We start from the raw sequence: 17,726 nt of genomic DNA, 5'->3' as shown, positions 1-17,726 counted from the left end.
CTTTTTTTTTTTTTTTGTTGTATTGCTTTTAAGTTTCTTTTTGTATGTATTTGTTTGCAAACTTATTGTAATTATTTTTAAATCGAAATCATATTTTGGCACACAATTGTAAGATTTACATTTGAATATTTTAAATTTTAACAATGTAAAGTTTTTAGGTTAAATTAAGAATATATTCATATATATATATATATATGAAAATGGTTAGTTTAGGAACGAAATTTTCAAAGCGAAGAATATTTGAAATTTTGTTCAATATTTAATTTCTTAAATTTTTTCAAAACATTCCTGATTGAAAACTGTCTTAGCATTTATTTCTCTTTGTTATTTTTTTGCAAAAAACTCAGTAAAGAAACATTTTTTCCACAGTTTTTTTTAACTTTATACTGTTTTTATATATAATTGAATCTTTCGAATACGACTGGAAAACATTTTCATAAAAATCTTCCTTTTTTGCATTTTAATTCGAATCGAAATCGTTTCCGTTTCGATCGTAATGCAAATCAAAATAAGTGAAAATCGGAAGGGTCATCATTAGATTAATATGTGTTTTTTGATAAGCTTTGGACCTATCATAAGAAAATTAGGGTGGTAACCAGTTTCATCACTGCACCGACATTTTAAAAACAGTTTAAGTTTTATTATAACCGTTAGTCATTTTCTAAAGAGGACCTTGTATTGGGTAGTCAATTATAAATCGATCATCACTTGATATAGAGATTTTTTAACCCTAATATATATGTTATAGTCATTTTATGGAGATGATATTTTTATGTTCACATTTTTAAACCAGCCATGAGCTTTATTTAAATCTTTTAAATCGGATGTATAACAATCTTTTTGAATCTTTTAAATCGGATGCATAACAAATCAAAATCGTATATGTTGCGGCAATCTAAAATCGCACGGCTAGGAATTTTTCCCATATTGTTCGAAGTTCGAATCCTTATAAGAGTCAATATGAATCAATCCTTATAAAACTTTAAAGATAAATTTTGGTTTCCACTTGATTTATTTCTTATTCCGCTATAAACGTTAAAGGAATTTTTTAAGGAATAGGTTCTATTATGGACCAATCTTTATCAAGTTATGACTTTTAAAACTGTATTAACATGGACCACTTGTTAAGGGGTAATACGAGTGTCAATAATCTCATGTCATCAAAAATCTCATGTCATCAAGGAATTTTGAGACCAGTTACTTATGCAGAGCATTCATCGTGATAAGCGAATTTTGACCTTCAAGTCATTTTTTGAAAGGGACTTTGTATGGGGTCTAGACTTATATAAGACTAAGTTTTTCCGATTTTTGGAGAGATTTAAGAACATTCAATGTATTTATGAATTACGTTTGCATGGAGGGTAGGCCAAATAACGGACATAGAATAGCCTGGCCTTGGGACAGGAAAAAGAGAGTCAAATTTAATTAAATTACCTTCAAAATTCCGACATGTAGCTTGCGAGCAAGTTGTACATGGACACAGAGGGACAGACAGGTGGATGGACGGACATAGGTAAATCAACTTAGAAAGTGGTTCTGTATCGATTAAGGTGGGTGTAGGACCAATTTTTTTAGGTCTTACAAACATAAGCACAAACGCATAATAGCAACCAAACTATAGTGGTGTAGTTTTCTAAAAAAATAAGTATCATATAGTCGGGCGTAGATAACCATATTATACCCTACACCAGTCGGTATGTTAAAAATGGGGATATTTAAAAAAATTAAAGCATTTGATTTGTTTTTGAACTTTATTTCGGAATATTTTTACTTTTTTTTGCAAAAAAAAAGATTTTTTACAAGAGGACTCAAAGGGGAGTTGGGAAAAATATGGCCCTATCCTCATTAATGTTGGTAGGGGAAGTTAAGTCTACTTCAAAGTTATTTATGTAGAATTTAAAAGTGTTATTAGTGTTTATAAGTGAATTTTAAATTTCAAGTCATTTTCTGAAGGGGAGTTTGTATGGGTCAAATGAAGCCCGATCATTACAAATATTGATAGTGTCATTTAAAGTTCTATAAAACTAAGTTTTGTCGACATAATAGATCATTTAAACTAATTATAAGCCCAAAGGCCCTATTTGGGGGATACGGTTTTTGGGGGCTAGTCGAAATAATGGACCGATTTTAACCAATGGGCTTCGTCCTTGGGCCAAAAGAAGCGTGTGTGGCATATTTCATCCAATTATCTTAAAAATTGTGGCGCAACTGGTTTACATGGACAGCCAGTCATCCAGATTTACGGACAAACGGACGAACATAGCTTAATCGACACAGAAAAGCCGATTGGTATACTTTAAGGTGGGTATAGGACGAATATTTTTTGTGTAGGGTATAAATATTTTTGAAATCAACTAACAACGGTTTTCTTAAACAGATTTCAATAAAAACCATCAATACATTATTCTTAAAATCATTTTATAAAAAAATTTAAATCATCCGCAAAAAATCTTTCTTTTTAATATTAAATAAACAATATTTAATTCTTATGAAAAAAAGAAACAATTTAATTTAGAAATTTATATCTGTTATTTAATGTATAAATATGAGTCATATTGGCTAGAGAAATGCTGCTAAATCAATAATAATAATACCATATATGAACGAACACATAATTATGCAAAAATTTTGAAAATCTCTCAAAAACAGCAGCATATCAAAAAAAAAAAAAAAACAAAGAAATAAACAAATATATACTTACTAATAAATTAATATTTGTATCTGTGTACGTATATATAAGTATTGATCATTTTGTATAAAAATATCTATAAAATTTTCTTTTATTTTCTTTAAAGGCTGATACTTTTATCAGGTGTACAAAATAGACAATGACAACAAAATTGACAAAATGCTACAACCACTTTTTCTCTTTTAAAAACAATATGATCACCAACATGATCATTGTCATCATCATCATCGTACAAATATTTATCCAAAATTTTTTAGAAAACACCAAATTCAATTTGTATTGTCAAATGAAATTATAAATATAAATGTTAAACATATATTACAACAACAATAAGATTAATAATATTTTTTTAAAAAAATACAATACAAAATTTAATGCCAAATTTTAACAAAATCTACCAAGAAAAAAATATAAACTCAAATACTATGACATCTTTGGCAAATGTGCTCTATTTCTCTCATTTCTAATAGCGATAATGACAATTTTGTTGTTTTTATAGATATTTTGGTAGATTTTTTTCTAATAAAAAATATCTGAATATTTTTTTAGCATTTTCCACAATTATAAATACGAAAAAAAAGAGAAAAGTTGTATTAGTATTAGTTTGCATTTAGAGAAAAAAAATCAAAATTTTGAAAAAAAAACAAAAATATTTTAAATAAATTTAAAAAAAAAAAAATAACTGAACAACCACCTACTTTTGAAATTATTTTTAGATAATTATGTAGGAATTTTATTAATGAAATATAATAAAATAAAATTATATTCAAATACACCATATCCTATGGTCAGTAGATAAAAAATTGTATACACGTGATCTTAAACAAAAACTAATTGAGTTTAAAAACTTCCAGCATCCACTAGAATAATAAAAGAATATTGCTCTTTTTAGCTTTTTAGATTTATAATTAGAAACTTATTTATTTTCTATTTAACAAGTGCATTTCTTATAAAAAAAGTATAAAAGGAAATGGTGCAAATTATGTTATTATGTACCATATTTTGTTCTGCTTTTATGATTTCTTATTTAAATAATTTAGTTTTATTTTCATATAAAAAAATTGTTTTTTTAATATGAAAGAAAAAAAATAAAATTGACAAATATTTTGACCCCCATTACATTATGGGGACGTACTAAATTAGTTAGTTATTCTTTGGGATAATATTTTTATTGCCCTACATTACCTTGGTTATAAATATGTTCTGTACTTTTATAAAAATTATTTAATAGAAACAAAGTGTTCATGGTTATTTTAAACGAATATAGGTTAGATATATACAAAGGACAAAAAACCTATAGAAAAGTATCGAAATTACTACAATCCGTTGTCGAAAGTAAGCTTACAATTTTTGTTAACATTTAGACAACGGATGAGCATAAAATTGTAATTTTGACAACACATTGTTGTCGTTTTATTTACACTTAGACAATAGATATGCATAAAATCAAAATAATACCAAGTTATCATTTTGCCAATCACCATTGTAATTTAGACTACACATTGTTGTCATTTTGATTACACTTTATATTATTTTGGCAATGCATCGTTGTGATTTCGACAACGAATCGTTGTTATTTCGACAAAGCAATATTCCGTTTACAATAAAGCATTACGTCGTGTACATACTTTGACAACTGATGTTATGAAAAATTATAAACACTTTGGTGTAAATTTGATACCAAACTTGTGAAATTCTTAAACGAATTTTTCCCCTCTGGATATATCCTATGTTTTGATTTAAAGTTTTCTGACAATTTCATAAAACTTTTGATAAAGTAAGAAAAGAATTTTAATTACATTTTAATGCTGTACGATTGTGTATGTTCTGCATAACGATAGTAGCGTAACCATCCATGAAAGTAACTCTGGCAATAAAAGATCAGAATGTCTGGCAAATGGGGGCACACAACACTTATTCATTGGACCAGAACTATACTTTGGTAATTCCAAAGGATACATTAGGAAAAATGTGGTTGTTCCTAGCAAAAAAAAAGGAAGTACTTCCAAATGAATAACATTTATGACCACTTCAAAAGTAGCACTAAATGAATGTCTTAACCTTTTGTGAAAGTGTTATTTATTGATTTTCAAAGAATCGAAAAGATTCTAATTTTTTCAATCGAAGGAATATTATTTCATACTAGCCTGGAAAATAGGAGTTGCGGAATTTTAAATAGTTAAATAAAAATAGGCATAGCATATTTACAATGGAAATTAAAGTCGTGTACGCTAAGCGAGATATTGGAGGTCAAAGGTTACAAAATTCTATTGTTAGCGAATATCTCCCTTATTATGTGTCGTACTCGTTTTGATGTTATTATAATTTCTATAAAAAATGGAATTTCCTTTTTTTGCGTTGCGGAATATAGAATAACATTAGTTGTTTTCGAGTTATAGTACATTATTAGATTATTGCAATGACATTTTCAAATCTTAATATTTTTAACTCCAATACAGATAATGTCGAATATGAATTATGATCATTATTTAAAAAAAAAACAGGAATATTTTTCCACCAAATTTCATTGAAATCACACTACGACTTCAACTAGTTCTAATATAGAAAACCTTATTTAATTTGTTTCCAAAATTAATGAAAATCACAGTTTTTACTCTTTTGGAAATTCAAAAGTTGTTACAAAATATTTAAAGAAAAAGTCCGATTTTAATAATATTTGGTGGAAAATCGATCGACAATTGTCGGAAAAATTATTAAAAAGATTATATTTTTGGTCGTAAAAGTTCAATATTTGTAATTAAAATATTAGACATCAAGTTTATCCCTACATTCATACATATGAATATTGTATTAGGATCCTATTATTACAAAAATTTATAAATGTACTTCCTGAGTCTAAGATAAAAACTTACTATAGAAAGCATAATTATTTCAGATAGAGTAGTTTTGATTTATCAGATCATTTCTGATTCTAAATTTTGTAATCCATTGATCTTTTAAAATCATTCACTAAATGTCTATCCATTAAAAACTATTTAATGAGAAGCATCAAATTTAGGTTTGAAAGGCAGTCAGTGTTAATCTGACTAATTTGAGTCCAGCATAGGTCTTTTATGTTACATGATCAAAACAACATCTCGAATAAAGGGGCATGAATAACGAATTTATTTTTTTTTTTTTAATTTAATTTAATTTATTTTCAAAATAAACCTAGCCTGTTGGCCATAATCGGTTACAAATTTCTAATTTTGTCAAACATTTTAAAATTTGCTTTATTATTGTTTTTGATCTTGTATGTCAATTCCGCTAAGGTCCTTAAAGCGATATTTTTTATTTAATTCAAATGTTCAGTATTGTCATATTTATTCATATTTATTATACTTTAATGATTTCAAAAATTCAAATCAATTTTAATATGATTGAACGAAAATACTTGAAATATTTCGAAATTCTTTCTTTATTACTTTACTTTTTAGAAATGAACACAAAAAATTATAATTAAAAAAATCAAATTTTTGTCCAGAAAATTTATATTAAAAACTAGTTAAAAAAATTAAGCTAATCAACTATAATCGTTACTTTTTCAATTTGTAATCAAAAATATTTTTAAAAAATATTTTAAATTAAAATTAAATATTTCTAATTTTTGTTATTTTTGCTCAATTTCTCGCTTCTTGGCCGATTTATTTAAATTTAATTTTCTAATTAAGAAAAAAAATCGTTTCAGTTTTTTTTTTATTTTTTTCGTTTCTGTTTATAAATTTCCACCCAATCCATGTATGGGTTGTAATTTCCACTAATATGATTTTGAAAATATGTATGTTTGAAAAAAAAAATAGCCAAAACTCTGGTTCTTTTTGTGGTGTATAGAAGAGATGCAGAAGAAGTAAAATGTTTATAGATTTTCTACTGAGAGAAAGAAATGAAAACAAAAATTTATAAATATTCAAAAGAAAAAAATGTTTTGGTAAATGTTGCCACAAAACTGCTCCCTTGACCCCCTGCACCTTTTTGCTATAGCTTCTGCTACACAGATCGTTTAATATTTACACAAACAATAATTAAAGCAAGAAATATATTTTTGAAATGAAAACAAAATATTTCCAAATGCAACTGTATGAATGTATGGGATTCAAAAAAAAAAAAAACAACAACAAAAACAACTGAAGCACACATGGAGGATATAAACAAAAAAATATACAAATCTTAAGAGAGAGAAAATACATTTTCAATATATTTTTAAATTTTCATAATAAATGAGAGCACTTTTGCTTCCTAAAAGGGAGAGCAAGAAAGAGAATTTTCTAATAATTTCAAAATTATTTTGTTTATTTGTTCTTGTATTTAATGAAAAAATATTGAAATATTTTCGTTTGTGTTTATAAAATTTCCCCTTTAGCTATGCAACGCCTGCGCTTTTTTCCTCATACATGTGTGTATTGATCGTATTTTCTTAAATGTATAGGTGCAAGTGCGTGTTCTCGTTTTAGTAGTGGTATTGAAAACTATATGTTTTAAATCATTCATATATGCAGATTCCAACGTCTGGTATAAATAATAGTACAACAGAATCCAGCAGGCACTCGCAGTTCTACAGCGAAAGTGTTGATATAGTCTCTTAGTTTTTCTTTTTGTTGAAACGGTTAGTATTGAAAAAAATATTTGAAAATTAGAAAATATCAAGTGATTAAATACATATATTTTCAATAAAATCAGTTTTTGAAAAAATATATATATTAATTACCAAAGAAAAAAAGTGTTAAGAAAAATTAAAATCAAGTGAATATTTGTCAAACTACAAGGATTACCACACAAAAAGTTTTGGAATATAAACACTTAAACTACTCAAATCAAATGGATTATCTAATTAATATTGATTTCATATCATCAATATTGGAATTATATAAAAAATATATTCAAATTTGTGAAATTAATTGAAAAAAATTTAAAATTTCAAACATAAAGTGCTTCGATATTTTCCACATAAAATAATAAAATTCAATATATTCTTCAAATTAATTTCAAAATTTATTAAAACTAATAAATGCAATTTGCAAAATGAAATTTTATATTTTACTTCAAAATTTTATCAAAATCAGTTTGATTTAATTTAAAATATTCCATTATATAAGTGTTTGATTAAGAATATTTCATATTGAAATCTGATACTTTATAAAATAAAATTTGAATAAAAAAATTTTGAAATTTTCAAAATACGTTGCGCCATTGCAATCAACTTATTCCATATTTTTAATATTTCCAAATAAAAAAATTATTTCAAAATACCAAAATTTTAAATAAATATTGATTTGAATAAAATATTATCTATAAACCATAAGATTGAGAAAAGATTTTTATATTCCAAAATATTAAAATTTTTCAAAATTTTGTTAAAAAACCTAAACAATTTGAATAAAATATTCAAAATTTCAATATTTTCAAACATAACCTGAAATTGTTTCAAAATTAATTATAAAAAAAAAAAATTATAAAAATTAGCATATTTTCAGTATACGTGAAAATACTTCCAAAAATAGATTTTAACCAAAATCTAAAATATGAAATTAAAAAAAAGAAATTCTCAACAAAACGTAAAATTATTCACGTTTCCTTCTTTTGACAAACTGTTGCACAAATTTTCACTTAATTTTTATTCTTTCTACGGACACTTTTTCTTAAACAAAAAACAAAACTCTCGACGAGAAAAAATATTAATTTACGTTCCATTTTCCCCTCTCCCTCGCAGTAACAACACAAAAACTCCAAAATGTGTGATGATGAGGTTGCTGCTTTAGTCGTTGACAACGGTTCCGGTATGTGCAAAGCTGGTTTCGCCGGTGATGATGCTCCCCGTGCCGTCTTCCCCTCCATTGTAGGTCGTCCCCGCCATCAAGGTGTCATGGTCGGTATGGGCCAAAAGGACTCTTATGTCGGCGATGAAGCCCAATCCAAGAGAGGTATCTTGACCCTTAAGTACCCCATTGAACACGGTATCATCACCAACTGGGATGATATGGAAAAGATCTGGCATCACACTTTCTACAACGAATTGCGTGTCGCTCCTGAAGAGCACCCCGTTTTGTTGACTGAAGCCCCCTTGAACCCCAAGGCTAACCGTGAGAAGATGACCCAAATCATGTTTGAAACCTTCAACGCCCCCGCCATGTATGTCGCCATCCAAGCCGTACTCTCCTTGTACGCTTCCGGTCGTACCACTGGTATCGTTTTGGATTCTGGTGATGGTGTCTCCCACACCGTCCCCATCTATGAAGGTTATGCCTTGCCCCACGCCATCCTCCGTTTGGATTTGGCTGGTCGCGATTTGACCGATTACTTGATGAAGATCTTGACTGAACGTGGCTACTCTTTCACCACCACCGCTGAACGTGAAATCGTTCGTGACATCAAGGAAAAATTGTGCTATGTTGCCTTGGACTTCGAACAAGAAATGGCCACCGCTGCCGCCTCCACCTCCTTGGAGAAATCCTATGAACTTCCCGACGGTCAAGTCATCACCATCGGTAATGAACGTTTCCGTTGCCCCGAATCCCTCTTCCAACCCTCATTCTTGGGTATGGAATCTTGCGGTATCCACGAAACCGTCTACAACTCCATCATGAAGTGTGACGTAGATATCCGTAAGGACTTGTACGCCAACATTGTCATGTCTGGTGGCACCACCATGTACCCCGGTATTGCCGATCGCATGCAAAAGGAAATCACTGCCTTGGCCCCATCCACCATCAAGATCAAGATCATTGCCCCACCAGAACGCAAATACTCCGTCTGGATCGGTGGTTCCATCTTGGCCTCCCTCTCCACCTTCCAACAGATGTGGATCTCCAAGCAAGAATACGACGAATCCGGCCCCGGCATTGTCCACCGCAAGTGCTTCTAAGCGACGCGCCCAGCTGCATTCAACGGCAACGTTTGTCACTCATCCTGACACTCACTATCGTACCATCAAACAACAAACTTACTTTTTTCATTTTAATTTTAAACATTTTATTATAATTTTTCTTTTTAATTATTATATGTTATTATTATAATCATTTAAGTTTAAACTCAAAACAATGGAAAACTATTTATACATGGACTTGATAATGAAGATGAAGAAGAAAATATTGTAAATTTTAGAACTATACGAGATAAATAAATAAAACAAAAAAAATACAAAGATAAATTGAGAGATAAAAACAATGTTAAATAAATATCAACGCCTGGAAAAAATATCTTAAAAAACATAAAGAATCAAATTTCATTTCATTCTTAAAATAAGTGCAAACCACAAATTTCTTACAGTGTAGCTATTTTCAACACAAGGGGGTAAAAACTGCATTTATTTTAAAAATGTTAAGATATTCTAAAAATAATGTAACAACAACGAAAACCATAATCATGTAAGAAGTATTTTCAAATCCATAAAAACAAACAACATAATGTGTTAAGCAGATGTTGGGCTCTTGTGACCCCCCTCCAACATCATTGCTGGGAGTCACAGTCAAGTGTGTTACACAGACACAGAAGAACACTTAAATATCTTTGTTATACCCTCTTTTTAACAAAGTGCACTTTGGTATAATTTAGTCATTCAAATGCTAATACTAAATATTGATTCCAATATATTTAAAATCTTACGATATACATTCACTATTCGTCCGTCTCTGTTAAAGATAAATAGCATTTCCTTTAAGAAAAACAAACACACAAGAAATAAAGCAGCTGTAAAAACAGCAAAACAATTTAATGGTGAGTGCACAAGAAGTTCCACTTCCTAGGTTTCACCTTCCGTTGGTTTTTTCTTTTTGTTTTTCAAGTAACCCCACATAAGAGAAGATAAACTAGGGAGAAAATGTTTATTTTAACCAGATGATATGCCTGCAACCCACACACAAAATAAAACGTATTCTCAAGTGTCTAGAGGGAGCAAATAAATAAAATGAACTCGTAGTACTCGCATATAAACAAAATACATATGTTTTCATATGGATTTTTTCAAATAAAATTTCTAAAAATATTTTTTGATCTCATACATCTCATCTAAATAGTTGCTGTTGTTGTATGAATAGATGGATACATAATAAACGATAATTAATATTGAAAAAATAGAATTTTGTTTTTTGGTATAAAAATACGTACATAATACATATTGTGTGTATTTGAACATAATATACTCGACTCACTCATTCATTTAGACAGTCTATAATATTTGTTTGGTTATTTTGATATTTGTTTTTCTTTAATTTAGTATTTTAATTAAATGGATTATTTTCATTAATTGCTATATGTTAAAGGAAAAATTTTCCTTAAAAGGCGTGTTAACGTACTTAAAATTGCAATGCAATTGTTAAAGAAAATAATTCAGTAACAAGTCAGTTCTAATTTTGTTCTAGTTCATATCTATTTCAGTTTTAGTTCAGTTCTAGTTCAGTTTTAGTTCAATTCTAGTTCAGTTCTATTCAATTCTAGTTCAGTTCTAGTTCAGTTCTAGTTCAGTTCTAGTTCAGTTCTAGTTCAGTTCTAGTTCAGTTCTAGTTCAGTTCTAGTTCAGTTCTAGTTCAGTTCTAGTTCAGTTCTAGTTCAGTTCTAGTTCAGTTCTAGTTCAGTTCTAGTTCAGTTCTAGTTCAGTTCTAGTTCAGTTCTAGTTCAGTTCTAGTTCAGTTTTAGTTCAGTTCTAGTTCAGTTCTATTTCAGTTCTAGTTCAGTTCCATTTCAGTTCTAGTTCAGTTGGTGAAATAACTTCCCTACTTGAGTTTTATTTGTAATATGTACTTATATCGTGATATTTGAATTAATTAAAATAACTTATCAAAAACTTACCAAAATCTTGTATAATGGCTTGATTGAATGAATGATTTTTCGATAAATAGAATTGGATTCTTGAACTCTGCGCTGTATAATAAAATAATATTGATTTGAAATGACTTGCTTTAAAATCTTGAATTCGGAATCTTGATATTTGTTTGTTAGGGGAAACTTGCTATACAAACTTAGTTATCCATCACACCAAGTTGAAAATTTATACTACGAGATAGATAAATTTTAAAAATAAATAAAGTAATAAAAGACAATAGTTTTAATTTATTTAATATACTTTTTGTATTATAATAAAATAACTAAATATATATTTTTTTGTATATATTTATAAGTATGTATATATGTATAGTAAAATATCGTTGTTTTTAAGTAAAATGTATAATTATATATTTTAAACATTGTTAATTTTTAAAATCTTTTAAAAAAGAATTGCCATATTTATTTGCTTTATTTTCGTTTCGATAATTTTATTTTATTTATTTATAATTGTATAATAATAATTGCCATTAAAAAATAATACTAAAACTGTTATACATTCGAATGTATAATAAAAAAATAATAATTAAATAAAAATTTGAGAAACGTTACACACAGAAGAAATAAGTAAAATGGACAACAAATGTACTTAACGAATTAAATTTGTTTCAAGATTATTAACTACTTATGAAAAATAATAAATTGGAAGGAATCGAATAAAAATTATAATTTAAAATTATTATAATTTTATAAATGACAAGGAATGTAAAATAATAAATACAAATAAATGCCTTTTTTAAACGTTGGTTTTATGTTCTTTTTTTTAAATAATTTGCTTTTTTTGTTAACTAAAAAAATGTGGGATTTTTCGATTTTTTTAAGTCTTAATGGATTTTGTTAATATCGGGGGGAAGTAGTTATTTTAAGTACTTAAATTAAGTTTAAAGTTATAACAATTTAAAATAGCTGCATTAAGTTTTCTTATAAATGTCATATTGTTATACATATTTTCAAGGCACTTATTATATAAATAATATAACTTTTTTAAAGTTGCGTTGCTTTCTTTCATTGTCTTCTTTTTTAAATTGTTTCATATAGTACTTTAAAAGGTATTTTTAAATAAATTTTATAATATAAATATTTATATTTTGTAGAAATAAAGTACATAATAATTTTAAATTTTAAGATCATTTTAGATTAAATGAATAAATAAGTAGATGAAGTTTTAATTAAATTTAATATATTTTAATTAAACAAATAGATAATATAACTAATATCTAATTAATTATTTTAAAAAAACTACAACATAATTAAATTCTGTTTACAACTGTGTTGTTATAACAGATTTTCGTATAATCGTCGGTTCCTTACCTTTAGGCGCCGATACAACTTCCGCTGATACCAGCCAGGGTGATACCATTGCATCATTTTGTGTTGTAATTACATGATGATGTTGTTGCTGCTGATGATAATGATTATTGTGTTGTTTGTGTGTTAGCGGCTAAAAAAAATTATTGAAATAAATTATTATACATATTTCGATTGTTATTAATGAGTTTAATGAAAAAGTTTGAAAGTTTTTGAAGATATTCATTGGTTTTAAAGTTAAGCTTGTGAATCCAAGAAAACGTTTATTTAAAGCAGAATTATGAAAAATGGCAAGTAATAGATAATTTTTCTATAGAAAATTTTTAATATAAACAGCTTTATTTAAAAAAGTTTTAGATAAGTTTCTAGTTCAGTTCTAGTTTAGTTCTAGTTCAGTTGTAGTTCAGTTCTAGTTCAGTTCAGTTCTAGTTCAGTTCTAATTCAGTTCTAATTCAGTTCTAGTTCAGTTCTAGTTCAGTTCTAGTTCAGTTCTAGTTCAGTTCTAGTTCAGTTCTAGTTCAGTTCTAGTTCAGTTCTAGTTCAGTTCTAGTTCAGTTTTAGTTCAGTTCTAGTTCAGTTCTAGTTCAGTTCTAGTTCAGTTCTAGTTCAGTTCTAGTTCAGTTCTAGTTCAGTTCTAGTTCAGTTCTAGTTCAATTCTAGTTCAAAATGTTCAATTGAAAATTTAAGCACCTTGTATGTACTTGCAAGCTTATACAACTTGTATTAAGAATAAAATAATTTAAATGTATTGTTTAAACAAAATTTACATAAATAAAGCATTTGTGAAACATTTAACGAAATGAAAATACTTTTTAAAATAACAAAAAGCACTAAACAATGTATGTATATATAAAAACAAAATTATAATATTAACTGGTAACAAACAAAATAAAATGAACATAAATTAAAAAAAAGAAAAACAAATAAACGAAAAACAAACCTTTTTATCGTGTATACTTTCAATAATATCATTACAAGACTGTTGCTGCTTAATGGCATCACGTTGCTTTTGCTGGCGTTCCTGTTCACTCAACGTGGAAAACAATAAAGTACCCACCGAAGGTGTTTGTGACATTTGATGTGTCGCAGCAGAGGATGTGGTCGAATCAACTTCGTTAGTGCCATTTGTATGCTTTTCCGTGCTGGCTTTTACATTATTATTGATAATATTGTTAATGAAAATTTCATTTATTAACATTTCTGCTGTTGTAGAGGTTAAAGTTGGAGTGGTGGGTTTTGGGGCAGAGGTTGTTGCATCAGTTTTATTACAATTCGGCGATAGAGAGGACGTGGACGTGGTGGACATTGTTGAAGAAGAATTCAAATTTGATTGTATTGAAGTTGAGTTTATAAGAGTAGTTTTTGTGGTATTTGCAGATGTGGATGGTGTTGTATTGTTATTATTATTTGTGACGGTGCTGGAGATTTTAGGAGAGCAAGAGGAGGCGGAGGAAGAGGTGGAGGCGTGGCTTATATTGTTATTATTATTATGATTTGAATAGGTGGACATTGGTATGGTGGTATTGGTATTCATAATGGTTAAAGAATTTGGTGGAGATTGATGATGATGATGTTGTAGATGATAATTGCTGTGATGGGTGGGTGTTGATGGTGTATTGGTTTCAAATTCTGATATAAAAGTTGCATTAGCAAATGGAGATGTTGGTGTCGAAGTATTGCTATTGGCAGTGCTATTATTATTAGTAAAACCAAATATATTACCAGAATTTTGATGGGCAGCTGTGGTGGGTTTTTGCTCGGTTATGCTCAAAGTCAATTTATCACCACCCTTTTGTTATTGTAGTTTTTGTTGTTTTATTAAATTCATTTGCAATTCCATTTAAGTTACACAATTACGTTGCACATATACAGTCAAAGTTTTACAGTTTACATTCATATTTAATGGAAGCATGATCACAAGGTGATAATTAAGTTTGTTTTTATTTTTACATTAACAACGTTTTTAAAAATGAGTAATGCACAACAATTTTTTTTTTTTTTTTTTTTTGTGGTATGGGGTAGGTGGTGTATGGTTTTTGGTTAACAGAAAAAGAAAGAACAAAAAACAAAACAAAAATGTAAATAAAATAAAAGTGCAAAAAAAATAAGAATTAAAATAATAGCAGATTAACATTTAACGTTTTAAAGCGCTTTAGCTTTAACTTTTACATTTAACACTCAACATAGAAGTGGTGGCACATAAACAAAATAAAGTCATTAGCATTTTTATTAATGTGTGTCTATATATTTCTTTTTTTTTCATGAAAAACGTATATAAACTTTATAATGAAAATCCTATTAGGAACGAAACTAAAAAGAAACTTATACTTACAACTGAAATGTAGGTGGCATTGAGTGAGTCTGGCCCGTCACTATGGTGTATAGTTGTTGTATTTTGTAGATTGTTCGTTGTTGTTGTTATATTGTTATTGTTGTTAGTGCTATTAACTGAAGTTGCTGCCGGCACAAACATTTGATTCGTTAACTTGGCATTCGTGTTAGCTCCCAGCTCTTCTTCGACCCGTGCTGTTGAAAGTAATATAATTGATGAAAATGGATTTTTAACATGTATTTTAATAAAAATTTGAAAAATAAAGATATATATTGATTTAAGAAGTTTTTGTAATCCGAATGTAATAAAATTTGACATTTTTAAACGCATATAATGGAACTGCATATTATTTTCGAAAATTTGAAAAATTTCCAAAAACCTTTAAATTTTTTTAAAATAAATATATTTTTTTAAAATAAAATATAAATCATGCAGATTTATAAAAAAAAAAATAAAAAATAAATAATTTTTGTTAAATTTGAAATAATCTATAAATCGTGGAGATTGATAATAATGTTATATTATTTCTATTTAGGCTCAATTTTTATACATTTTCGATTTTTGAACATAAAGATTTTGAAAAAAATAACTTCGAAAATTTTTAAATTGTTAAAAGTTTCTGCAAATCATGTAGATTCAAAAAAATTTTATTTTTGTTTTACTTGATGGCTATTTTCATACAATTTAGAATTTTGAAGAAATTTTGAAAATTGAAAAAAATCTTTCGCGAATTGTAAAGCGCTAGAAGCTACCATGGAAGCACAAATGTACATTCTATAACATCTATAGGCATTACGAATAGCCTGGGTTTTAAATCCAAGAAATGTAGACTGGCTTTTTGAGGCAGTTATTAAACTAATAATCCCGTAATTATCTGTTGACAGGCGCTTAAAAAAAACTTGACTTAGGCATTAACTCAAAAAGGTCATAATATCTACTGCGCTTTTAATCACCGGTGCTAGCTCAACTGGCTTCCGGTTGTCCCCCCGGGGCATGTTACCTTGGTGAAGCCTCTGCCTTGGTTTTATGGCAATCCCGGGGTATAAAGAGGTGGCCAATACCTCCAGTCTGGCCGGTACTAAAAAATTATTTACAGTCTACTGTTTGGGTTAGTTCTTGAATAGATTGAAAGATGTCAGACCAGAGCACCACATTATCTGGTACTACGGGTGGCCAGTTGCTCGCAGGACTATGTTCTGGCTGGTCAGTTGGTTGAGGTTTCTATGGGATCCACGTAGTGGCTGTTGTTTCAACCCAAATTCGCGGGGAGAGTAAGTGGCGGTTAAAAGGCTGATGTAAGGTAAAGTCAATATTTCTGGGATACCCCACAGAGAAGTGACTGTCGGACTAAGCGTTGGAAATGAGTTGGTATTAATTGGACCTTCTACCTATAATTAATATGTCGTATCTTTTTCACTTATGAATGAGTCGCATGAATGAGATGTGTGCTGGGTTGAATGATGATTGATGAAAGGTATCATATACATATGATACAATTGAATTTTCCTCCCTTGTCCAGATATGTTCTGTTCATATCAGAATTACCACAGTGTGTCCCTGTGAGTAAGAACAATGTCTTCGGCTTAATGATGGATCGTACTTCGGTCCACCGGTTACGTCTCTAGGTGCTTTTGCCGAATCAACAGAGGCCATCCAATGGTCAGAGATTAGATAGCTCGAGTACTCCAGCAAAGTACTTGTGCATGGACCGGTCAAAGCCAATGTACAAAAATTGTCACCTGATTTCTTCATTGAAGGATAAAGGGCCGATGGTAGACCGTTCTCAAGTCTACCCAGTGGATGAAAAAAACCATCGTGAGATAAGGCCGTCAAGGCAGGTGCTCACGTTAAAACTCTCGACATTTATGGCTTCCGGTTGACCTTCTAGCCAGACAATTGCCTATGATAACTGCGGCCAGATTGAGTTTAACGGGCGAGTAGAAATATTGTTCCATATGAAATGCTTAGATCACGGATCTTATGCCAAGTGATCAGTACGCTACACCGCTGTGGCTATATATTGATACCACAGCTAGGTAGGCTGATATAGATTGTTACTTAAATTTGGTCACCAAGCTAGACGCATTGTTCTTCCGTTTATATACAAGTTGCCAACATGAGGATCTGTGATTGTCCTGCCTTAGCAGAGACCCGAATTCGTACGCTTGCAACGCGTTCATTTATTTGTCAGAATGTTCATTCGGTCACGTCTTTTATATTTAAAGCTTAAAAGCTTGTTATTCAAAGAAGTTTTAATAGAAGTTTTAATTAAAAAAAAAAACCTAGCTAAACTTATGTTGTACCTATAAAATTGTTTTTATGTATAAATTAAAGATGATGTTTCCCATTGAGTTTCTTTTTTTTCTCATTTGTACTCCCACCTCTTGTACATGAAAATTAATTTTGAATTCCATTGTTAATTTTATTATTTTTTTTTAATGTAATTTGTAAACGCAAGATGTGAGGTAATAAAGTGTTATTTTCTCATGTTAGTGCTAATTTTCGTAGACAATACAAGTTAGTTTTTTTTAACACGTGTATATTTTATTATATATTAATAAACAAAACAAAAATATATAAATA

At 28.8% G+C, this 17,726-nt stretch overlaps 2 protein-coding genes across 8 annotated transcripts in view; one reads left to right on the top strand and one right to left on the bottom strand.

Annotated features, from left to right (window-relative positions):
• Positions 1-17,726, bottom strand: part of LOC111675662 (band 4.1-like protein 4B) — a 73,654-nt gene that overhangs the window by 50,063 nt on the left and 5,865 nt on the right. For 3 of the 7 annotated variants that reach the window (XM_046949230.1, XM_023436455.2, XM_023436454.2), the window contains 3 exons: positions 15,144-15,337; positions 13,752-14,600; positions 12,664-12,944 (listed from right to left, as the gene is read on the bottom strand). In XM_046949230.1, the coding sequence (XP_046805186.1) occupies positions 12,765-12,944; positions 13,752-14,600; positions 15,144-15,337 (1,223 nt within the window). In that variant the 3' untranslated portion in view covers positions 12,664-12,764. Of the gene's footprint in view, positions 1-11,470; positions 11,675-12,663; positions 12,945-13,751; positions 14,601-15,143; positions 15,338-17,726 lie in introns of those variants that run through there. The other 4 variants (XM_046949229.1, XM_046949231.1, XM_046949232.1 and 1 more) reach the window with 4 other exon arrangements.
• LOC111675670 (actin-87E) lies at positions 7,159-9,833 on the top strand. The gene is made up of 2 exons (XM_023436473.2): positions 7,159-7,292; positions 8,397-9,833. The coding sequence occupies exon 2, from the start codon at positions 8,418-8,420 to the stop codon at positions 9,546-9,548; it is 1,131 nt and encodes a 376-aa protein (XP_023292241.1). The 5' UTR covers positions 7,159-7,292; positions 8,397-8,417; the 3' UTR covers positions 9,549-9,833.

Source organism: Lucilia cuprina, chromosome 4 (assembly GCF_022045245.1).
Source record: "Lucilia cuprina isolate Lc7/37 chromosome 4, ASM2204524v1, whole genome shotgun sequence".
NCBI classification, from domain to species: domain Eukaryota; kingdom Metazoa; phylum Arthropoda; class Insecta; order Diptera; family Calliphoridae; genus Lucilia; species Lucilia cuprina.
This window is presented reverse-complemented; position numbering and strand designations above follow the sequence as displayed.